The 25,909-nt window shown below is 38.1% G+C and overlaps 1 protein-coding gene across 1 annotated transcript in view; it reads left to right on the top strand.

Annotated features, from left to right (window-relative positions):
• The window catches only part of ENTHD1 (ENTH domain containing 1), a 151,484-nt gene that overhangs the window by 27,942 nt on the left and 97,633 nt on the right, over window positions 1-25,909 (top strand). Inside the window, exon 3 of the mRNA XM_010389284.2 lies at window positions 3,676-3,918. Coding sequence (XP_010387586.2) covers window positions 3,676-3,918 — 243 coding nt within the window. The remainder of the gene's footprint in view (window positions 1-3,675; window positions 3,919-25,909) is intronic.

The following is a 25,909-nucleotide window of genomic DNA, read 5'->3' on the forward strand; positions in this document are numbered from 1 at the left end:
TAATTTCTGATTTCAGATAATCCATGTTTTCTACTTCCAATTCCATTTCTTTCTTTTGCTGCCTAAGTTTTCTACTTCCAGTACTATTCTTTCTTAGTATGCTGTCCTCCCTTTCTTTTCAGAAACATGTTGTTTAGTAGTAAGTAGGTGCTATCTAATTATTACTGTTGTTGTTATTTAACTCATCCTTGAAACAGGTTTATTAGGTTCTTCTTGGATTTTCTCACTTTCAACTTTGATGCTTTTGAACAGCCAGGTTAGTACCTAGTATCTCTAGGATGATAGGAAGCCAGGGTAGTGGGTAGAAGTTCACTTCTGGGTAATTTCTTCCCTGTGTTTGGTGAACTGCTGTGGCCTGATCTTCCTGGTGCTGCTGACTGCTACCTCAGGGTGGGGCTCTGATGGTCTGGGGAGAAGTCCTCCACGATTGCAACTGGCTCTCTGCTTGGTGTAACTGCTTGTCTCTTAGAACTATTGCAGCTGCCCTCAAATCCCACCAATCCACACAGACTCCAAGGAGAATATTTCACATCTATTCTATGATTTCTAGTTCTAACTTAATTAGAGCAGTGTTACAAGAAATTATTTCAGGCCAAGCAACTGTCTTGGGCGGCTAAGTTGTAAATTGACTTAGTATTTTTCATCAATCTGGTTCCATTTACACTATGTCAAGAAGAAAATTAGCAGCTTTTTGGTAATTTGTTTCTTTATTGATTAATTCACTCAGTAATTTTTTTTTTTTTTTTTTTGAAACTGAGTCTCACACTGTCACCCAGGCTGGAGAGGTTGGAGTGCCATGACCCAGTCTCAGCTCACTGCAACCTCTGCCTCCTGGGTTCAAGCATTTGTCATCCCTCACCACCTGAGTAGTTGGGATTACAGGTGTGCACCACCGTAGTTGGAATTACAGGTGTACACCACTGTGCCCAGCTAACTTTTGTGTTTTTAGTAGAGATGGGGTTTCACCATGTTGCCCAGGCTGGTCTCAAACTCCCAGCCTCAAGTGATCCATGCACCTTGGAAACTCAGTAAATATTTACTGAGCATCTACTGTGTGCCAGTCACTCTTGGAGACACTGAAAATATCAGTGTTTAAAATGAGACTTCTCTGCCCCTCATGGAGCTTATATTTTTGGTGAGGAAACAAACAATAAATAAATAAACCAATAAATATATATTACTAGGTAGTGATAAATGCCAAGGTGAAAAATATAGGAGAAAGGAATAGAGAGCAAGGAGGGTGGGGCTGTTTTAGAAAGGGTAGGCGGAACGGAGATTCTCTGAGGAGGTGACACTTGAGAAGAGACCTGAGTGAATCAGGGATAGAGCCATACAGAGAGTTCCTGGCAGAAGCAACAGCCAAAATATGGCTCTAAGGAGATGAAGAGCTTGGTAGAATTGCAGAGTAAAGCACCAGTGTAGCTAGAGTAGAAGGAATGAGGGGGAAGGTGGAAGGAGATGAGTTCCTGATGTTAAACATGGGAAAACATGTTCTTTGTGCCTCCAAAACCAAGCTTTGTCTGTTTTTCAGGGGAAAGATAAGTGTCTGACATATTGTTCCGAAAGGCTAAAATTCATAGCCGACTTCTGTTTATCACATGACACTGAATGGTTTCCCAAAACATTGTGGAAATTCGGGTTATGGAACGCAAACTGATCATAGGAGGCTAAGGGTGTTTAGAATGATATGATTTGAAGCAGTTATAAAGTTGATTTGGAAGGAAGAAGTAACTAAGAAGTGAGATTAGATAAAATAATCTTGGGAAAGATGGCAACTTGAGCAAAAGCTTCTGACACTGTCCACACCAATGCTTAATGAAGTGACCAGCAGTGAGAGAACATTGTTGGCCACTGTCATCTAAATATGCCACAAATTTGACCATTTCTCATTACTCCCACTGCTAGTAAATTATAGTTAGAAAACATTAATACTTTAATTCATCATACCTAGAGCCCACAATGAACATACAAGTGGATCATTAGGGGACTTTTCAGTTTATTTTTGAAAGGTGGCTTGGGAAACCATATTTGTGAGTTCATCCCAAGATGGAGAAAGGCAAGTGATTTCCCTTATCGTTTTTCTAGGAAGAAGATTGAAATAATAGTAATACCTTATATTTGAGTGAGTTATAGGTTACAGTGTACCTTTGTATCTGGGAATTCAACCAGACAGATATTGCTTGTGCTGCTTTTCAGATAGAAGACTCAGGCCCAGATAGACCACCTGACTGACTCAAAGTCACACAGATGGTTAAGGACAGAGCTGTCACTATCACTAGAATTCTTGTCTTTGACTGTGCTCTGTCACTCTGCTAAAAAGCAACAAATTGTTTGGATAGGATGTTATGTCAAAGAAAAGCCAATTGCTCTCCCTTTTCTTGCCCCACCCCAACTGTACCCCTGTAAGGTAACAGATGTTAACAATATTGTGAGTATGCCATATGTTTGCCTGCCTGCCTGCCTTCCTATATTCTTGTCTGTCTGTCTGTCTGTCTTAGTCTGCTTGTGCTGCTATAACAGAGAACCACAGACTGAGTAATTTAGAAAGAAGAGAAATTTATTTTTTCATGGTTCTGGAGGCTGGAGAGTCCAGGATCAGGGCACTGGCAGGTTCAGTTGTCCGGTAAGGGCTGCTGTCTGCTTCCAAGATCGCACTTTGACGCTGCATCCTCTGGAAGGGAGGAATGCTATGTCCTCATGTGACAGAAGGTCCGAAACGGGATGGTGGAAGGCAAGCAAGAGACAAATGCTGTGGGAAGCCTCTTTAATAAGGACCTTTATTCTGTTCACAAAGAAGGTGACCTCATGGCATAATCACCTCTTAAAGGCTCCACCCCTTAATACTATCACATTGGCAGTACTTGAATTTTGGAGGGGATATATTCAAACCACAGTTGTATGTATTTCTCTATCTGCTTCTCTCTTCTGTATACATATATAGTGGTTTCTTTTCCTCTATATGTTACAGCTTCAAATCAAATTGTGTATGTTACTTTAAATCTTTAACCATGTGTCCTGGTCATATATCTAGGTCAGTATACCTAGATCCAATTCATATTCCTTCTTTGTATGTCTATATTGTTTGATTATTGCAAATAATATATTGCTTTTTTTTTTTTTTTTTTTTTTTGAGACAGAGTCTCGCTCTCGCTCTGTTGCCAGGCTGGAGTGCAGTGGTGCAATCTTGGCTCACTGCAACCTCTGCCTCCCAGGTTCAAGCCATTCCCCTGTCTCAGCCTCCTGAGTAGCTGGGACTACAGGCACATGCCACCATGCCCAGCTAGTTTTTTGTATTTTAGTAGAGACGAGGTTTCACCATATTGGCCAGGATGGTCTTGATTTACTGACTTCGTGATCCACCCGCCTTGGCCTCCCAAAGTGCTGGGATTACAGCCATGAGCCACCGCGCCCGGCCATATATTGCTTTTAAAAGGAAAATCCAATAATGTATTTAAAGTGAAAAATGTAATGCCAGTATATAATTTTATCATATATTAATGACCTACTTACCTTTTAAAGTATAAGAAAAGGAATATACATATCAGCAGTTCTTTATTTGCTGCAGGTTTTTTCATTGCTGACATTTTTACTTTTTAAAAAATTTCTCTAGAATAAGAATTAATTATAGCCTTAACTAGTATTTCCTTTTCTAAGCAGATTCAATGTATTTTTCAGGTTATTATGTCCGGGAAAAATCTAAGCAAGTCATCACATTGCTGATGGATGAACAGTTGCTGTGTAAAGAGAGGGAAGTGGCATGTTGGACTAGACAGCGTACCTCCCACTCTATGTTGTTTTCTAAAAGACCACTTGGTTCAAGTAGCTCACTGACAGCGCATACTTCTGCCCCCACACCAGATATTTCTGCTTCAGAGAAGAAGTGTAAGCTTCCTAAGTTTGGAAGGCTACATAATAAAAGTACGTATATGACCATTGGCCTAAAATACAACAGGTATCATTAAAAATGATTTAAAAATATAAAATACTATGTTTTAGTACTAAATTATTAATATCATTTAGTACTACTATTACCATATTAGGCTTCGTACTATAGAAAACAACGACGAAGAATATTCAATAGAAGATTTTATGACATTTTTTAGTTTATTTATTTCTTTGCTTTATTTATTTTTGAGATGGAATCTTGCTCTGTCTCCTAGGCTGGAGTGCAGTGGCAAGATCTCAGCTCACTGTAACCTCTGCCTCCCAGGTTCAAGCAATTCTCCTGCCTCAGCCTCCTGAGTAGCTGGGATTACAGGCTCCCATCACCACGCCCAGCTAATTTTTGTATTTTTACTAGAGACAGGGTTTCAGCATGTTGCCCAGGTTGGTCTTGAACACCTGACCTCAAGGGATCCTCTTGCCTTGGCCTCCCAAAGTGCTGGGATTATAGGCATGAGCCACTGTGCCCGGCCCAATTTTATGACTGTTTTCTGAATGCAGTTATCTTTGATTCAAATAAAATGTTTTTGAGCTTTTAAGCTATTAAACTAGCGACTACACTATTTGACATCATGATTCAATTTTAAGATTTTTATCCTTAACTGGAAAGTGAAGGACTACAGTTTTCTAACACTAGGTGTCTGGATATGTGTGTATGAGGTCTCTTTGATCCTATCATATAAATCAAATAGTTGACATTTTCTAAAGTGTGCGTCAGAATCCTAAAAGTGCTCTAAAAGTTCTTCTAGGACAATACTTTGTACCCTTTCCTTTGCTTAAAACTTTAAATATGGACTGCTGAACTTTTATAAAAAAGGGATTTATTTATAATGTTATAATAGACATCAGTAGAAAAATACTATCATCTTTTCTACCAAATTTGCTAAAACTTAAAAAAATATCATTTTCCTCTAACTTCTCCAGTAGAAACCCTGTTGATAAATTGTCTATGAGGAATGGACAGCTTGAGGAAGCAAGAACATCAGTGAAATGTGACTTAGAGAACTGTCCCTTTGTATTCAGTACAAATAGATAATTCCAACTGTCAGTTAAGTGCAAAAATGTAACAGTGTTACTAGTAATACCAACACATGTTAATCTTGCTAAAAATCATTCAAGTACTTTTCTGACTTAATCAAGAGTTTCAAATGTTCACCCAATGGGACATTGAGTGAACATCCATATTTGGAATTGGAGAAAGACATTATAAGAGGGTAACCATTGTAAGTATACTAGCAAATACTACCTACCTGCTTCTAAAAGTGGTGGAATTTCTTTCTTTAGGGGATCTGATTCTTTTGAAATAAATCTCCAAAAGGGACAGCCACTCATTTTGAAATTTTTCTCATGGGAGCCTTTAATTGAAACTGATGCTAAAAACAGAGTAACAGAGAAGAATAACCAATTATGAGTCATCCAGAGTTTCTTCCCCACTTATGCTTCTTCAATGTTACCTTTCTTACTCTTCCTTCTTCCTTTCTTTTCTCAATTCTTTCTTCTTTCATTGTAAATACGTAATTATTGAATTTATTTAAAATTTGGATATTCAGCAGAACTTTGGAGCTATAGGAGTGAATAAAATAAATGTTCTTTTATCATGGAACTAATATTCTAGTGATAGAGACTAGGATGTCTCTGTCAGAAGCACAAAATATGTCAGATAATAACAAGTCCTATAAAGAAAAGGAAAGCAGGGTCAGGGAACAGAGAGTGACAGGGATGGGTTTATTTTAGGTCACGTGATGAGGGAAGGCCTTTTGGAAGAAGAGAGTCTTTAAACAGACCTGAATGAAGTAAGGGAGCAGCCCATGTACAGGCGTACCTCGATCGATTGCACTTTGCTTTATTATGCTTCACAGATAACGCATATTTTACAAATTGAAGGTTTGTGGCAATCCTGCACCCAGGAAGTTTATTGGCGCCATTTTTCTGATAGCATGTGCATACTTTGTGTCTGTGTCACATTTTGGTAGTTCTTGCAATGTTTTTAACTTTTTCCTTATTATTATATGTGTCATGGTGATCTATGATCAGTGATCTTAGATGTTACTGTTATAATTGTTTTGGGGTACCACAAACCATGACTGTACAAGACCAGTGAACTTATTGATAGATGTCATGTGTGTTCTGGCTGCTTCACTGATCCCCATCTCTCTCTCCCCTTGGGTCCCCCTAGTCCCTGAGAGTCAACAGTATTGAAATTAAGCCAATTAATAACCCTACAATGGCCTGTAAGTATTCAAGTGTAAGGAAGAGTCACAGGTTTCTCACTTTAATTCAAAAGCTAGAAATGATTAAACTTAGTGAGGAAGGCATGTTGAAAGCTGAAATAGGCTGAAAGGTAGGCCTCTTTTGCCAAACAGTTAGCTAAGTTATGAATGTAAAGGAAAAATTCTGGTAGGAAATTGGAAGTGCTGCTCCAGTGAATACAGGAATGATAAGAATGGGAAATAGCCTTTGCTGATATGGCCCTGGAGAAAGGTTGCATGGTCTGGATAGAAGATCAAACTAGCCCCAGTATCCCCTAAGCCAAAGCCTAATCCAGAACAAGGTTCTGTCTTTAATTCTGCAAAGACTGAGAGAGATGAGGAAACTGCAGAAGAAAATCTTGAAGCTAGCAGAGGTTGGTTCATAAGGTTTAAGGAAAGCAGCTGTCACCATAACATACAAGAACAAAGTGAAGCAGCAAGTACTGATGGAGAAGCTGTAGCAAGTTATCCAGAAGATCTAGCTAAGGTAATTGATGAAAGTGGCTACCCTAAACAGATTTTCAATGTGGATGAAATAGCCTTTTGTTGGAAAAAGATGCCATCTGGGACTCTCATAGCTAGAGAGGAGAAGTCAATGCCTGGCTTCAAAGATTCAAAGGACAGGTGACTCTCTTGTTAGGGACTAATGCAACTCGTGACTTTAAGTTGAAGCCAACTGCTCATTCATCATTCCAAAAATCCTAGTGCCCTTAAGATTTCTTTAAAAATATTACTGCTCATTGACAATGCACCTGGTCACCCAAGAGCTCTGATGGAGATGTACAAGGAGATTAATGTTGTTTTCATGCCTGCTAACACACAGTGTTTATTCTTCAGCCCATGGATCAAGGAGTGATTTCAACTTTCAAGTCTTATTACCTGAAGAAATACATTTCATAAAGCTATGTCTTCCGTAGATAGTGATTCCTCTGATGGATCTGAGCAAAGTAAATTAAAAACCTTCTGGAAAAGAGTCACCATTCTAGACGCCATTAAGAACATTTGTGATTCATGGGAGGAAGTCACAATTTCAATATTAACAGGAGTTGGAAAGAAGTGGATTCTAACCCTCATGGATGACTTTGAGGGGTTCAAGACTTCAGTGGATGAAGGAACTGCAGATGTGGTGGAAATAGTAAGAGAACTAGAATTTGAACTGGAGCCTGAAGATGTGACTGGATTGCTGCAATCTCATGATCAAACTTGAACAGATGAGGAGTTACTTCTTATGGATGAGCAAAAAAAGTGGTTTCTTGAGATGAAATCTATTCCTATGAAGATACTGTGAACTTATTGCACTGTCAACAAAGAATTCAGAATATTACATAAACTTAGTAGAAAGCAGTGGCAGGATTAGAGAGGACTCTAATTTTGAAAGAAGTTCTGTGGGTAAAATCCTATCAAAGAGCATCACATTCTACAGAGAAATCTTTTGTGAAAGGAAGAGTCAGTTGATGTTGCAGGCTTTATTGTTGTCTTACTTTAAAAAATTGCCACAGCTTTCCCAACCTTCAGCAGCAACTACCCTGATCTATCAGCAGCCCTCAACATGGAGACAGAACCCTCCACCAGCAAAAAGATGATGACTCACTGAAGGCTCAGATAATTGTTAGCCTTTTAAAATTAGCAATAAAGTATTATTTAATTAAGTTATGTATACATATTTTTTAGGCAACATGGTATTGCATACATACTAAGTCTACTTAGTAGACTGCAGTCTAATGTAAACATAACTTTTATATGCACCGGGAAACAAAAAAGTTTGTGTGAGTCGCTTTACTGGAATATTTGCTTTATTGCAGTAATGTGGAACCCAACCCACCACAGTATCTTCAAGGTGTGCCTGTATATCAGGCAGAGGGAACAGCAGGGCAGATGCTCTGAAGCTGGAGCGAACTTGGCCTGGTTAATTGTAAGCTTAGGAAATGAATCCCTAAATTAATACAGAAGTAACTCAACTCTGATTTTATGATTCATGCAAGAAATTCTAGTTTATTGTTTTGTAATCACAGATTGCATTTTTTTTTTTTTTTTTTTTTTTTTTGAGCCCAAGTTTCACTATTGTTGCCCAGGCTGGAGCGCAATGGCATGATCTCGGCTCACTGCAACCTCCACCTCCCGGGTTCAGGTGATTCTCCTGCCCCAGCCTTCCAGAGTAGCTGGGATTACAGGCGTGCGCCACTACGCCCAGCTACTTTTGTATTTTAAGTAGAGACAGGGTTTCTCCATGTTGGTCAGGCTGATCTCTTAACTCCCGACCTCGGATGATCTGCCCGCCTCGGCCTCCCAAAGCACTGGGATTACAGGCATGAGCCACCGTACCTGGCCCCACAGATTGCATTTTTAAACCTAAAATGATATTCTCCATCTTTATGACATGTCTCATTCACTACACTGAGCTATGAATGACTTGACTATTTTTAAAAAGTGAAACCATCTTCAAATGAAGTTTTGCTACGATTTATTATTTTTTACTACTACACATATTGAGTGTCTGGCTCACTATAATGCCAGACATGTTCTAAGGCCAGTAAGTAAATTCGCTGTATTTCTGCTCTAATGGAGGTTATAGCTTGTGATGTCCTATATGCTTTTTCTTTTTCTTTTCCTTTTCTTTTTCTTCTGAGACAGGGTCTTGATCTGTCACCCCGGCAGGAGCGCAGTGGTGTGATAATGACTCACTGCAGCCTGGAACTATTGAACTCAAGTAATCCTCCTGGCTTAGCCTACCAAGTAGCTGGGACTACAGGCACACACCGCCACACCCAGCTGACTTGAAAAAATACTTTTTTGAGACAAGATCTTGCTACCACGTTCTTCTAAGTCTGTTTCACGAAAAGATACTCTAAAAAAACTTTAGTCAATGATGGCATCATTACAGTAAATCTATAGTAAGAGTACCATTTAAAGCGAACAGTGAATGTTTGGATGTAAAATCTGTAGTAAATTTGTTTTAAAATCTGTTATTCTTATTTCATTTATCTGCTTTCTATATGAATACATCCTAGATATACAGATGTGTGTGTTTGTGTTCAAAAAAGAGTGATTGGATTAAGTAAACTTGGCAATACTAACCAATTCTATGTAGGCATTTGAATCTGAAGGTGTATTTTAAAGGAAGAAAGAAAACTGACAGTTTGGAGTTGGGGTAGGAAAAATAAGAAATTGAAGGGACATTCTTTTTTTTTTTTTTTGAGATGAAGTTTCACTCTGTTGCCCAGGCTGGAGTACAATGGAGCAATCTTGGCTCACCACAACCTCTGCCTCCCAGGTTCAAGTGATTCTCCTGCCTCAGCCTCCCGAGTAGCTGGGATTACAGGCACATGTCACCACTCCTGGATAATTTTGTATTTTTAGTAGAGACGGGGTTTCTCCATGTTGGTCAGACTGGTCTTGAACTCCCTACCTCAGGTGATCTGCCTGCCTCTGCCTCCCAAAATGCTGGGATTACAGTTGTGAGCCACCACGTCCGGTCATGAGGGGGACATTCTTAATGTGACAGGAGAAGTAGCAAATTAAAACTCAAAGAGCGGTAGCTAAGTTAGAATGAGATGCATCCACAAGTTATGATAGTAGACGCCACAAAAATGCTAGCCGCTTAAACATACAAATTTACTTCTCTCTTCTGAAATACTCCCTTGTAGGTATTCTATGACTGATATGGCTCTCCAAGATGTTGGCTTCAGGGCTATTTTTGAGTCTTGTTGCTCCACCAAACTCAGCGTTTAAATTCCACTTCATGGTCCACTTCCACTTTCTGAGTCATAGCTGCTTGAGCTCCCGCCATCACACCTGCCTTCTAGCCAGTAGAAAGGAAGGGAGATTGAAAATGTGAATGTCTCTTCCCTTTTTAAAATTTTTTTGTCCTTTTTTTTTTTTTTTCACAAGGACACTTATTAAAAGTTGCTTATAACATTTTAGCTCACACATTATTTTTTAGTACTTAGTCTCACTGAGACTCCTAGCTACAAAGGAGGTTGAGAAATATCATCTGCCCAGATAAAAGTTAAGAGATTCTGTTATGAAGGAAGATGGAGAGAATAAATGCTGGGGATCACAAATCGTTTCTACAATAGTGGGAAAGAATACAAGCAAGACACAGATTAGGCATGGTAATATAGAGTTGTCTGACTAAATGGAATAAAAATATAAATCTGAATATGTAAAATAGTAGGGACAGATAGCTGAGAGTACTCAGAGCAATTCATAAATGACCTAATAAACTCAATTTGATATGAGTAGCAACTAGGAACCATTGTAGGCCTTGGAGAACAGAAGGGATGTTTAGCTTAGTCACAGAACTGAGCTTCCTTATTACTGAAAACAGCTGATTGTGGAAGATAATTCTTTTTGCTTTGTGTAGAAATGAAGGAGATACAAATTGAACGAAGCTTGTAAGAGAGAGTTGTTTCAATCCAGGCATCCAGGACCTGCTCCTAGGGTTGTAGAAATGAGGAAACAGTAATGTTTAAAGATAAACTGTAGAGAGGCAATGGGGGTAAGTGGATGATGTATTGGAGAAGAAAGAAACTGAAATTGACTAACATTTGCATTAAAGAAAATGGAGGCAAGTGATGATATCATACAGGTAAATTTTCATTAGAAGGAGTCTAAAGATGTCTCTAAGTTATTTAGTTACAGCGAAATGTAAAATTGAATGCAGGAAATGTGATTTCCAGCCTTCAAGACCTAGAGCTGAAACAGCTGTGCCTCCCTTCTTTATGGTGAATCAGCGAGGGAAAAGAGGCACTTTAAAGAAGGTGTTATATACACATCGCCACTTCTACTTCTTTTTTTTTTTTCTTTTCTTGGATGTTTTCCCAAGTTTTAATTCTAGGAGATAGCTTGGGTGGTTTTTGTTTAGATGCTTCTGATGTGTGAAGGAAGAGATGGGCTAAAGGATCTTTGCTGCTTGATGGCAAGACAGAACAATATAAAAAGGAGAGTTATAACTCAGCTCTAATGTCAGGCCATTTTTGTAGAGGCAACAGTTATTACGAAAAGGATCTCCAGAGGCACTACTTACAGCCAGACCAGCAGAACTTTACCTGTGTTGGTTATCTGATCTTCCATAAAGAGCTCTTCACTAGCATCATTCTTTGCAACAGAACTTTACCTGTATTAAGGATTACTCTGGTCTGTGTCAAATGTAATAGCATTCCATATAATGGAAAAATTTCCCTAAAAACTATCATTGCTGTTGAATCAAAATTATACAGTAGGTCCTTGAATAACATCCTTTTGTTCAGTGTTGTTATAACTGATGAGAAAAACATCAATTCCTGGCTGAGGCCCCTGTCTGTATGGAGTTTGCACACTCTTCCCCGTCTGCGTGGGCTTTCTCCATGTTCTCTGCTTTTCTCCCGCTTCCCAAGGATGTGCACAGCAGGTGAATCGGCATGTCTGAATGGTCCCCGTCCAAGTGAGTGTGGAGTGGGTGTGAGTGCACCCTGCAATGAAGCAGCGTCCCTGTCCAGGGCTGGTTCCCACCTTGTGCCCTGAGCTTCCAGGATGGGCTCCAGCCACCTGTGACCCTGAAGGGAGCAGATAATCATCTTTTTACTAATCTTCCTTAAATGTATGTATAGCTCACATTTATTTCAATGTTTAATAATAAAAGTGGGCCAACCTCAGTGGCTCATGCCTGTAATTCCAGCACTTTGGGAGGCCAAAGCAGGCGGATCACCTGAGACCAGGAGTTCAAGACCAGCCTGGCCGACATGGTGATACCCCCGTCTCTAGTAAAAATACAAAAATTAGCAAGGCATGATGGTGGTTGCCTGTAGTCATAGCTACTCAGGAGGCTGAGGCAGGAGAATTACTTGAACTTGGGAGGCAGAGGTTGCAGTGAGCTGAGATCACGCCACTGTACTCCAGACTGGGTGACAGAGCAAGACTGTATCTCAAAAAATAATAAGAAGAATAAAAGCGTTTTGGGGTTTTTTGTTGTTGTTGTTTGTTTGTTTTGAGATAGAGCCTCACCCTGTCGCCCAGGCTGGAGTGCAGTGGCACGATCGCAGCTCACTGCAACCTCTGCCTCTCAGGTTCAAGCGATTCTCCTGCCTCAGCCTCCTAAGTAGCTGGGACCACAGGTGCCTGCCACTACACCCGGCTAATTTTTGTACTTTTTAAGCAGAGACAGGGTTTCACCATATTGGCCAGGCTGGTCTCGAACTCCTGACCTTGTGATCCACCCGCCTCTGCCTCCCATATGTTTTGGTCTTTATTTAGAAGTTTGGTGACATTTTTGTGACTAGAAATATCCTATAGGAACTTAGTTCTTGTTTATATTAATTAGCCTATGGTAAAATTGGCTTCATTATACATTGTTTCCCTTAAAGTAGCAATTTCCAAGAGACTGTGGACATCATGAAATGAGGACTTGCTGTACTGCAAAGTAGTTGTCATGCTTTTATAAAAAAAAAAAAAAAAAAAAAAAACAGCAATGTTGATGTTGTTACATCCTACAAAGAGCTTTGTACTAACAGAATTGATGTGGAGTCATGCTTGGTTGCCTTGCCACATGTAGATGAGATGGCAGGGCTTATGGTACAAACTGTGGTTGTAACGAAAACATTTGCATTGATAAATGTCAAACAGCTGATCTTTTGATCTTTTAAATTTAAAAATAAATATATAAAAATAATGTATATCTCTACCACCCTAAACTGTTAACATCTTAGAATATAGTCATGTGTCATATAATGATGTTTCAGTCAGCGGTGGACTGCGTGTATGATGCTGGTCCCATAAGATTATAATATATTTTTACTGTACCTTTTCTATGTTTAGATATGTTTAGGTACACAAATTCTTCCATTGTGTTACAATTGCCGTCGTGTTACAATTGCCTACCACATTCAGTACAGTAATATGCTATACAAGTTCATTGCTTAGGAGCAATAGGCTATACCGTATAGCCCAGGTGTGTAGTAAGCTCTACCATCTCGATGTGTGTAAGCACACTCTATGATGTTTATACAACAATGAAATTGCCTAGCAGTGCATTTCTCAGAAAGCATCCCTGTTGTTAAGCTATGCGTAACTGTTTCTTTTTTATTTTGGTTTCAGAAAAACATTATACTCTTGTAAAACAATATAGGCTTGTTATACAATTACTCAGAAATAGCCATCATTAATATCAGATGATTGTAATTCTAGGCATCTTTTTTGTGTGACAGGGTCTCACTCTGTTGTCCAGGCTGGAGTACAGTGGCGCCATCACAGTTCACTGCCACCTTGGTCTCCCTAGGCTCAGGTGATCCTCCCACCTCAGCCTCCCAAGTAGCTGGGACTGCAGGCATGCGCCACCACACTAGCTAATTTTGGGTTTTGGGTTTTGTTTTTTTTTTTTTTGGTAGAAACAAAGTTTCACCATGTTGCCCAGGAAGGTCTCAAGCTCCTTGGCTCAAGCGATCTGGTCACCTCAGCCTCCCAAAGTGCTAGGATTACAGGTGTGAGCCATCATGCCTGGCCAGCATTTACAAAAAATCTATACATACATATAGAGAGATGGATAGCTAGAGATAAATTACTATTATTATTATTATTTTTTTTTTTATTTTTTTTTTTTGAGACGGAGTCTTGCTCTGTCGCCCAGGCTGGAGTGCAGTGGCCGGATCTCAGCTCACTGCAAGCTTCGCCTCCCGGGTTTAAGCCATTCTCCTGCCTCAGCCTCCCGAGTAGCTGGGACTACAGGCGCCGCCACCACGCCCAGCTAGTTTTTTGTATTTTTTAGTAGAAACGGGGTTTCACGGTGTTAGCCAGGATGGTCTCGATCTCCTGACCTCGTGATCTGCCCATCTCGGCCTCCCAAAGTGCTGGGATTACAGGCTTGAGCCACCGTGCCCGGCCGAGATAAATTATTTTTATAAAAATGGAATTATATGCTGTTTTTTAGTAAAAAATATTAAAGGGAGATCGAGACCATCCTGGCTAACACAGTGAAACCCTGTCTCTACCAAAAATACAAAAAATTAGCTGGGTGTGGTGGTGGGCACCTGTAGTCCCAGCTACTTGGGAGGCTGAGGCAGGAGAATGGCGTGAACCTGGGAGGCGGAGCTTGCAGTGAGCCGAGATTGTGCCACTGCACTGCAGCCTAGGCGACAGAGCGAGACTCCATCTCAAAAAAAAAAGAAAAAAAAAATAGTAAAAGTCTCCTTCTGGCAATGAGACTAGGAACTCCATTTACTGCACAATAACCAAAGACTGGAAGTGACACACTATTTGAGACACTACTGGCCTCATAAGAAGTATGGGAAGTCTCTAAGATTCTCTTTTTGAAAAATGTAAAGCAAAATAAGAACAGCACATGTGAGCTGGTCAGTGACTTGGCATTCTGCCTGTGGGAAGCTGCAGGTAACTGTAAGCGTTGAGTTGCTTAAGAGCAGTTATTAGTAGATCAGAGAATGAGTTTGGGGCCTGTCTTGAGCATTGGGAAGGAAAGCCTTGGATTACTATGCTGAACCCAGACCCTCAAGGGGACTGAATTGAGAAAGTGTACTCAGTTCATAAGTTAGGTCCAATAGGATTTTCACCAGTTTAAGACAAGCAACGAGCTCACAATCCAATATCACCAAACCAGGAGAAGGTAAGCAGCAAAGCACATACTTAATCCCCCAAGGACTGTAGATATTGGAAAGGTCAGATACAGAACAGCTGTGTATTTACATAAATAAAGGATATAATCACATGCATCACCAATTATCAAGGGATTATTAGGACTGAGTGGATGAATTCGAAAAAAGGGAACTTGCAGAAATGAGAAATACTACTGAACTAAAAAAATGTATTTAGTGAGCTAGAAGATATGCCCGAAGAAAATGGAAAATATGAAAGTAATATTAATTAAGCCATATGGAGGATACTGCTACAAAGGAACGACAATTAATTACTGTACTAGAAAACTTCTCATCTTCTACAGTAGAAGCCTGATGACAGTGACATAGTATCTTAGAAATGCTGTAGGAAAATAACAGCCTATAATTGTGTACCAGCGAAACTATCATTTAAGGGTGAGGGTGAAATAGTTATTTATAGATGAATAAAAAAACAAAGAGAGTTTACAGCCATGAGACCTGCATTAAGGGTATACTTCAAAAAGAGGAAAATTATTCCAGAAAGATAGTTGAAAATTCAAGAGACAATAATGAATGGTAAACACACACACATAAATATATATGTATCATAAACATTTTCTGTATAAATCTAATTTTTGAGTTAAGAAAAAGACAATTAGAATAGTGGGTAGCCATGGTATGTAAGTGGGAATGGGCAGGTTCAGAGTTGTGTTCTAAAGGTCCTTGTGTTTTTAAGAGAAGGTAATTAATATTCTTTGACTGTAAACTTTTAAAGGTAAACGTGCATGATAAACTTTCAAGAATAAACTTTAAAAGAAGAGAAATAGAGTGCATAAACTCCAGACAAGTGGCAAGAAGAAGTAGAATGAGAAAAAAATAAAATTTTATAAAGGGCAAAAAGCATAAAATGAAACAAATAGAAATTTGCAAAAGTAAAATAAATAATAGAAATAAGCCCAAATAGATTAATAATGGCAGTAAATAGTAGTAGATTAAACTCATCTATTAAAAGGCAGAGACTATCAGATTGGGGAAAAAGAAATCCAGATATATGCTGCAAGCATAAATTCACATAAAGATTGAAAGCAACATATGGAAAAAGGTAAGTCAGGCATATATAAGCTAAAAGAAGGCTGGTATAGCTACTTAATAACAGGCAAAGGAGACTTTAAAGCCAAGAGCATTAAGGATAATAATAAGATGCTTAATTCCCCAGGAAGATGTAACAGTTCTAAATGTGAATATACCCAGTAAAATAACTTCAAAGTATATAAAGCAAAAATTGGTAGAAATACAGGAAGAAATTGAGACATCTACCATTATAGTAGATAACTTCTTAACATCTTTATTGATAGGTGAAGGACATAAGACTTTTTAAAATATGGATTTTATAATTGATTATATGTGTTATAAAGGAAACACATATAATAGTATTTTGGTAAGAAAACGTGTCCTATATGAAAAATCTGTTTCATATAGGACACGTTTTCTTACCAAAATACTATTAAATTTGAAGTTAAGAAAAAATGTAAATAAAAAATTTCCCTACATTTGAATGTGGCATTATTTCTTTTAGAATAAGTTGGAAGAAAAGGATTTCGGTACTCCTTGCTAGGTCAGCTTTGTAGTGGAGGTCCTAGCCATCACAGTGAAACAAGCAAGAGAAATTAAAAATGTAAGTATCAGAATGGAAGACATGAGCATCATTGGTAAATTACAGGATTTTCATATAGAAAACTTCAAAAGACCTACGGACATATTTAAAATAATGAGTCTTAGAAAGATGGCTGGCTATAACATCAAAACAAAATCAAGTTCTATTCTATGTATCAGCAACAAATATTAAACATAATTTTTAAGACACCATTTATAATAGCTAAAAATCTTGATGTAGGAATAAGTCTTAACCAAAGAAGTACAAAATCTGTACACTGTAGGTTATAATGCTTAATTGAAATACATTAAGGACCTATATAAATGGAAAGATTCCATTTTTATTAAAATAATAATGTAAACATGTCAGTTCTCTCCAAATTGTCTAGATTTAGTGGAGGGTTTCTCAGCCTTGATACTACTGGTATTTTGAAACAGATCATTCTTTGTTGTGGGGGCTGTGCATTGCAGGATAGTTAGCATCATCCCTGGCCTGTATCCACTGGATGCTATTAGCAAACATCCCTTCCTGTTGTATTGAATCAAAAGTCTGCAGACATTGCCAAATGTCCCCTGGGGGCCAAATTGTTCCCAGTAGAGAACTGCTGATTCAGTGCAGTTACAATCAAAATCCAAAAAGGATTTTAAGAGTTGAATTTGATGTACTGATTCCAAAATTTACCTGGAAGAATAAAAAGTTCCAGAGTATTCAAAACATTCCTAAAATAGAGTAAGGTGGAGGGCTTGCCTTTCTAAATAACAAGAATAAAATTTTACTGATCATGACAGTGTGGTATGGATGCAGGATAGGTGTGTGGACCAATGGAACAAACCATAACCCTAGAAAACAGGCCTGGGCCACTACGGAATCAGTAAATGACAGAAGTGGCATTTTTGAATAGTGGAGAAAAAATGAACTACTCAATAAATAATACTGGGATAATTTTTTATCCATATTGTAAAAATGAAATGAGGTCTCTACCTGGATGAATTAAGGATTTACAGGTAAAAAGGCAAAACTTTGAAATGTTTAGAAGAAAACTTAGAATATATTTTTTACATTGAAATAGGGAAGTATTTCATAAACAGAAAAAGTGCACATTATTTTTTGAAAGTGTTTATGAATTTGACATTTGTGGTAGGCAGAGTTCTGAGGAGAAGCCCCATGACCCTTGCCTGTATACAGTCCTCTTCCCTTTGAGCATGGGTGGAACCTGTGAATATGATGAATCACCACCCTCATGATTGTTATATTCTATGGCAAAAAAGGTATTATGCTGGTAGGCCCTACCTAATCAGATGAGTCCTTTAGAAGCAGAGAGTTGGCCGGGCGTGGTGGCTCACATCTGTAATCCCAGCACTTTGCGGGGCCAAGGTGGGCAGATCATGAGGTCAGGAGATGAAGACCATCTTGGCCTACATGGTGAAACACCGTCTCTACTAAAAATACAAAAATCAGCTGGGCGTGGTGGTGCACACCTGTAGTCCCAGCTACTCAAGAGGCTGAGGCAGGAGACTCACTTGAACCCAGGAGGCGGAGGTTGCAGTGAGCCCAGATTGTGCCACTGTACTCCAGCCTAGTGACAGAGACTCTGTATCCAAAAATAATAATAATAATTAATTAAAATAAAATCAGAGAGTTTTCTCTAGCTGGTGGCCAAAGAGGGAGTCAGAAAGATTCCAAGTGTGAGAAGGATTTGAAGCACTATTGTTGGCTTGAAGATGGAGTTATAAGGAATGCAAGTGGCCTCGAAGGTGAGAGTGGCCCCTGGTTGCCAGCTAGCAAGGAAATGGGGACTTTAGTCCCACAGTTGCAAGGAGCGGAATTCTGCCAACAACTGGATTGAGCTTGGAAGTGGATTCTTCCCCAGGGTTTCCAAATGACAATCCAGCTTGGCCAACACCTTGACTCTTGACTTTGGCTTTGTGAAACCCAGAAACAGAGAACCCAGTTAACCTGCCTGCACTTCTGACTATAGAACTGTGAGGTAATAAATGGTGGTTGTTTTAGGCCACTAAGTTTGTGGTAATTTGTTATAGCATCATTAGAACAAATGATCTTATAGCATCATTAGAAAACTAATAAAACTATATTATCTTTTATTTTCTGTGCTTTTGGGGTCATATACAAAAATTCTTTGCCCAGACCAATATCAAGAAGTTTTTCCCCATTGGGTGTGGTACCTCATGCCTTTACAGGTGGCTCATGCCTCTCAGCACTTTGGGAGATCAAGGCGGAAGAATTTCTTGAGCCCAGGAGTTTGAGACCAGCCTGAGCAACACAGCGAGACCCTGTTTCTTAAGAAAAAAAAAAAATTAGCTGGGCATGGTGGCATGTGCCTGCAGTCCCAGCTATTCAGGAGGCAGAAATGGGAAGATTGCTTGAGCCCGAGAGGTAGAGGCTACAGTGAGCTGTGATCACACCACTGCCCTCCAATCTGGGTGACATACCAAGACCCTGTCTCAAAAAGAAACTTTTCCCTATGTTTTCTTCTAGTAGTTTTACAGATTCAGGTCTGGCATTTTAAGTCTTTTATCCATTTTAAGTTGATTTTTATATGTGTGGTGGATATCCAGTGTTCCCAGCACCACTTATCAAAGAAACTGTCCTTTCCCCATTGTGTGTTCTTGGTACCTTTGTTGATCAGTTGGCCATAAATGCATGGATTTATTTCTGGGCTCTCTGTTCTGTTCCACTGGAACAGAATGTATGTCTGGTTTTGTGTCAGAACCACCCTATTTTGATTACTATAGTTTTGTAGTAGATTTTGAAGGAAAAAAACACCATGTAAAAGTGAAAAAAAAAAAGCCACAAAATGGGAAAATTTTCCAACACATATAACTGACAAAGGATTAGTATCCAGAATATATAAAAAATTCCTGCCAATCAGTGAGAAAGGAGTAGCTCAACAGAAAAAGAGGAAGCAAATATGAAAATCATTTCTAGAAAAACAGGAAACATGTAAGGCCAAGAAACATTTTTTTAAATGCTTAACTTTGTATTATGTAGTGACAGGAAACAATTATGAATTTTATGAAAGATATAATTTACAATAACTTAAAAAATGAATGCCACATTGTGAGGAATTTTCCTTCTGTTTCTTGAGCTACATTTTCTTCTGCATTTGGGATCTTTCTTTTATGCATGCCATCTTCCTTTCTTCTCTTTCATGCTTCTCCTTCCCTCCTTCTCTGCTCATTTTTCTACTGGAATGTTTTGTTTAGTTGCCAGGCCATGTCTTCACATCTTGCTGATGCTTAGGCAGCTCTCACTAGGCACTGTCTCTTGAAGATGGTAGAGTATAATGGTTAAGGGCTCAGGTCCTGGAGCCACACTGTCTGCATTTGAATCCTGACTGGTTGTATGGCCTTGGACTGGCTACTTAAGCCCTTGTGCTATAGTTTCACCTTCTGTAAAATGGGGTTGACATAGGCCCTGTGATGGAGTTGTTATAAGAAGTAAATGGGCTAATACAGAGTCAGCACAATAAACTTTGGCTGTTGTTTGTTCAGAAATACTTAGTGATTTCTTGACTCTTCCTATCATATCTGAGATCAGTTTGTTTTCTCCACCAGACTGCAGTCTGTGGGCTATTATTTTATCCATTTTTCTGTAGCAGATCTCAGCTGAGGCCATGTATGGTCTTCTTTAGAATACCTGAACTCTGCTCTATTTTTGAGTCTCTTATACAAGGTCCTGATCGTTCTACCTAGTTGAGGTATGTATCCTATTCCTGTGGGGGAGAGATACCTTCAAGCTTTAGATCATTCACCCAATTCAGTGTCAAACTGTGGCTTTCATGTCCATTGAAGTGTAAGCATCTTAATTTACTCTGTTACACCCATTTTTTTTCTCTAGCTGTTTTCACCTCTCCTCAGTCATAAGTGGGAAGAAAACATTCTACATTCAGCTCCCTTTTTTCCCGACATGTGGATATTGATGAGAACTCTAAGGTTGTTGTCATCTTACCAGTATTGCTTCTGGGGGAGAAGGGATGTCCTAGATCTTGTTTCTTTTCTTGGCCACCAGTTATATTTATTCTTTTTCTTTTAAAAGTTGTAGTTATATCTGTTTCTATGTTAGATTGCTATTGACTTTTTAAAAAATCTCGTTGAGTATTGGGTGATGGGAATTCTGTGTTGCAGTTTCACTTTGCTGTCTTAACCCAGGAGTCAGCCACTGAATATGAAAACTTGCTTTTGTAGTGACTGTTTATTTTTCCTCGTCCCTGGAGCTGAGCATCTAACTTGGTTTATGAAGTTTCCTGTTTCTCATTATTCTTAAGTGAGAACTACTGGCAGTGTCTCAAATTTTATACGCTATTGTTAGCAAAATATTGAAATAAAATTGTCTCAACTCCATTTTTAAGATCTCCAGCAGTAAAAGTTGGTTTTCACTTTTCTTATCTACCTATTTCAAATTTAATTTTAAAAATCTACTTAAACATCTGTTTTCTTATTCTTCTCTTTTCACCTTAAAAAATACCTTTCCCCTAGTAATCTCAAAATTCATCTACCAAGAAAGAAGTACAGTAATTATGCATCTTTAATCTCAAAATTTATCTACCAAGAAAGATGTACGGTAATTTTACACTCCATCTCCTGTGTTTTGAAGCATTTCTCAGGTAAATAGAAGCAGAGCAATAAAGCAGCAACATAGAGGTTGTGTCTGTAGTGGATACTGTGGTGTGTCTCCCAGATCCTTGCTTCAAGATCAAGGCACTCTTGAGCTGTGGGAGGGGTGTTGGCTGTGGGCTCTCAACTGAATCCTCCTCTGGGAATTCCCAACAGCTGCAGAGAGCCTCTTCGTTCAAGATCATGCCCCCTAGCTAAGGGGTCCTACGTCAAGGCAGGACAACTGTGAAGAGCCATTCCAGCCTCAAGGCTCCTATAAGGATCAGCTGAGTCCTTTATTGCAACTGTGCTACAGTTATTGCAACTGCACTTGCTTGACCCGAGCCTGCCTGCCTGACTCCCTCCTCACTGATTGTTTCTAAGAGCGCTCCCTAATGGCTCTCCCACGTACAAATCCGAGTCTGAGAGTCTGTTTCCTAGGGAACCCAACCTACAATGGCTTTTCCTCTAGATTTAAAATATAGGACAGTAATAATATGTGTACATAAATAGATAATGAGACTAGAGAATAAAGCAAATGGGGCAAAATGTTAACAATTGGTGAATCTGGATGAAGACCATATGGGCGTTCTTTGTACTATTCTTGTTACTTTTCTGTAAGCTTAAAATTATTACAAAATGAAAGTTAAAAAAAAAATGACAAATACCAACTAATTTCAGATGCTTAAGTTTAACTATGTGCCAAAACAACAAAATTGGAGTCAAGGTTCCAAATTCACAATTCTGTAAAAGTTAGATATAAACTTAAGCACCATGAGACGTGACTTTTAGATCTTACAAGTTCTTCCTTAGTCCACTGAATATATTCTATGATGCAATATATTTGTTACTAAAAATTAATTTTTTAAGCAAATTACTTAATTTACTTACATTACACCTAAAAAGACCTGGTTATTAGATGCTAAATAATAAATGGAACAATTTGGAAATCCGTTCAACTTATGGAGCATTGCATTTCCAAAATGTGCTGGCGCATTGCTAATGCCTGATAATTTGAACGTCAGTTTGGTATCTCATCTGAGAAATATCACAGGGTTCACAAGTTCTGCTTTGTGGTATTATCTGAGTGGTGCAGGCTCAGTGGGATACACAGCTTCTTTCTAGATAGTTTCCACAAAGTACTTACAACCTTGGTATCGAAGCACTCATCTTTGAATGACTCAGTGGCTTCATTTCCTGCAGCATCATTACTTTTTCCTCTGAGGTTTCTCATTCACATACTAGTCTTCGTTGGCTTGTGACTTCACAGTGTCGATTGATAAGTAGCTTACAAGACTAAAGGGATCTCATTTCCACTAAGGAACTATAAGGAACTAAATGTATGTTCTGTCCTACTTGCTTGTGAAAAATCCAGAAATAAATGTTGTATAATTAATTACCAAATCTAATTAAGCATACCTCACTTCCAGTGTTAGGCTATGTGATACTGAAAGAAAAGTTTAATGAGTTTCCATAGACCCACTATATTCTAATTGATTTCTTTCTTGCCTCGTAAGATAAGATAGGTTTACAACATTTAGGCTATTCTAGGCCAAAATGCATCTCCAACATGCAAGATATTTTTTCTTTCACGATTCTTGCTATTCTTCAGTTTCTCTCACAATTTACTTCAAAATTGACCTTCTGAAATTTTTACTAATCTACTTCTGTGATGTCTAAAACATAAGACCATATGATTTCAAAGATAATTTAGTTGCTGAATGCCGAGGGAGTGATAATGTAGTTGATTAAATCCAGTGAAAGTAGATAGATGATCTAAGCCCCAGGTCACTACTCTTTGCCAATATTAGTTACAAAATCTTGAAGCCCCAAATAAGCTCATTTTAATTATTCACTTTTATGTGAAGTTAAAACAAAATGAAAAGTTACAACCATAAATGAAAAATTCTTATTTCTTCAGTATCTCTGGCATCTACCATACTTTATCCCTTTGCCCACATAGTTCCTTCTGCTCAGCGTAATTTCTTTTTGCCTCTATACTTTTTGGAATCCTAGCCATCCTTCAAAGCCTTGTTCTAATTTTACTTCCCCCCTTTGTGGCTGTTTCTGATTACTCTGGTGCACATTGCTGTTTTCCTCCTTAGAGTATCTGTTCCTAAAATTAATTAATTCAAGAATGTTTAGCATATAATTGTGTTCTGTTTCCTGTAAGTCTGTATGTTAGACTTATATACCTAGTCAGCTATAAACTTCTAGAAGGTAAAGAACGTGCCTTGTATTACTGCTTTTCAGTATTTTTTTTTTTTTTTTTGCATAACCCCTAAAATGATTTTGAAACGCTATGTACCTCCTCACACATTTTTAAGTTGATATATGAAGTTTTATAAGTATAAATAACTGCAAAGGATATAATTCTGGCACGTTGTAAATATTGACATTAAGGACAAAAGAAAAGAAAAAACAAGCAAACTGTTAAGTTACATTCATCTTTCAAATGTATCTGAAGGAATCTAAATACCATTGTGATTGACACCTGTAGCCATTCATTTGCAAAAAAAAATACATGAAGTCCTTAACTGTTAGAAATTTTACGTTATTCCCTTTTCTCTTTGAAGTCATATGTTTATTCCACATTTCTTGCAGAATTTTATCCTAATATAAAATATTTTTATGCTTGGAAATCTTCTCTACATCAAATAGATGTAAAATTGAAATTATTTTTCTAAATTTTCTCTGACCAAAGGTTTTAACGGTTCTTCTAGATTGACTTATTACAATTATTGTTAGTATGCAGTCAATCAAAACCACATAAATGTATTATAAATTTGTATATTTGTTAAATATAATTTTATTAGAAATACATGTTTTTGTGAGATACTTGGAACTGCTCGTTTACCCACATAGGAATATGACTGATTGCTAGCTACAAGCAGGGCTCAGCAGAAATCCTGCCTCTGTTTTACTTATATTTATATAAATATAAATGCTGAGAAAACCTGTTCACCTAAATCGTAGATGGGACAAGAAGGTGCTTTATTATAATAGTGTCAATCAATTCTATGCATTCCTTCCAAGTAATATGCTGAAAATTATATAGTGATTTATTATAAAAATATATTTTTATCTCGACTGTTAACTCGATGAAGTCTTTCTTTAGTGTTGCTGAAAGCAAAGAATTAGAAACATTCTACTTAGAAAAAGATTTGTTAAACAGTCATAAGGAGTAATTTACTTTCTCAGTTTCTGGGAATAATACCACAAAAATTCATACTAAAATTTATCAAGTAACTATTAATTAAACCTGTTATACTTTAACCGAATATACTCAGAAAGTGTGAGAAAAATTAAAATATTAATTGCAATATACCTGTCAATACAATTTTTTGAGAAAATGATTTTATTGCATTATATACTCTAAATATACTTTCATCGACTTTACAGAACCTCAGATTTGATTCATTCAATTTTTGGAAAATATTTACCATATAATGTAGTTGGCAAAGCCAGCTCTCATTGTTAAGACAACTAGCCAAATCAGATTTAAAGTTTCTTTCAGAAAATGTTTTATTGTATTAAAAGAAATGTATAAATAGATGTTTTCCTGGTTGTCTTCACACTCCTAAATCCTTTCCTAAGATGGATGGCAAAGGCACACAGCCTCATCAGGAGTTTGTTGCATTGGTGACATATGACACCCCTGCCTCTCATGCTTGCCTGGCTTTGCTCTCAGGGGACCCTTCCTTAGGAATAATGCATTATTTGATAATAGGTGAGAAATGAAAAACACAAGGACATTAAACAAAACTTGTCATCTGCCCTGCTGCCTCGTACTGTATCATATCAGAATATCAAACATGCTGGTGTGGACCAAAATACCTTGTTACTTATGCCATGCTTTCCCATTAAAAGAAATGTGTGGACAGGACAGACCATTTGTTTTTTTCTGCTTTGATTAAAGGAGGCTGCCTCTTTGTTAGTATTTTTAACTATTGTTTGGTGCCTTAGAAGTTTTAATGCTTGGGAAGATGTATCATAATAAGATGGGTGAGGATATGCCTTTCTTTTGTAAAGTGGGAGAAAATTGATTATTGGAGGGAAAGGGGAAAGAACTAGCCCGATAGCTCTGCCTAGTTGCATTCTCAGGCAGATCAGTTTTTGGAAAGAACATAGGTGGAAGCTGTGGATCTGGAAATTGCTTCCTTTAAAACTATCCATGCCCACCTAGCCCTTGGGAAATCTTTACATATCCCCAGCAGTGTGTATATACCAATTTGAAAGTAGTTTTCTTATACTTCTTATTGTGCCCAATGATATGCTGAGATACAGTTGGTACTAATACTTTCAGATTAGACTTTTTAGAGTTGGTACTAATATATAGTAGTTAACACAGGAAGGGAAAGATTAGGACTGTAAAAATATTGTTTAGCAAAAAGATATAAACAGAAATATCAGTTTATTTTCACTGGTTGTAATAGTACATTCTCAAATTGCTATGAAAGACTACCTGAGACTGGGTAATTGATAAAGAAAAGAAGTTTAATTGGTTTATGGTTCTGCAGGCTGTATAGGAAGCATGGCTGGGGAAGCCCCAGGAAACTTAAAATCATGGTGGAAGGCAAAGGGGAAGCAAGAATGTCCTACGTGGTTGGAGCAGGAGGAAGAGAGCGAAGCAGGAGGTGCTATGCACTTTTAAACAATCAGCTCTCATGAGAACTCACTATCACAAGAACAAGGGGGAAATCTGCCCCATGATCCAGTCACCTCTCACCAAGCCCCTCCTCCAACATTGGGGATTACCATTTGACATGAGACTTGGGTGGGGACACAAATCCAAACCATATCACAGGTATATTCTTTTATGTTCAAATCAAAATTTGAAAATTGTGTTGAGTTCTTTTATCTAATAATCTA

This window comes from Rhinopithecus roxellana, chromosome 13 (assembly GCF_007565055.1).
Source record: "Rhinopithecus roxellana isolate Shanxi Qingling chromosome 13, ASM756505v1, whole genome shotgun sequence".
Lineage (NCBI taxonomy): Eukaryota > Metazoa > Chordata > Mammalia > Primates > Cercopithecidae > Rhinopithecus > Rhinopithecus roxellana.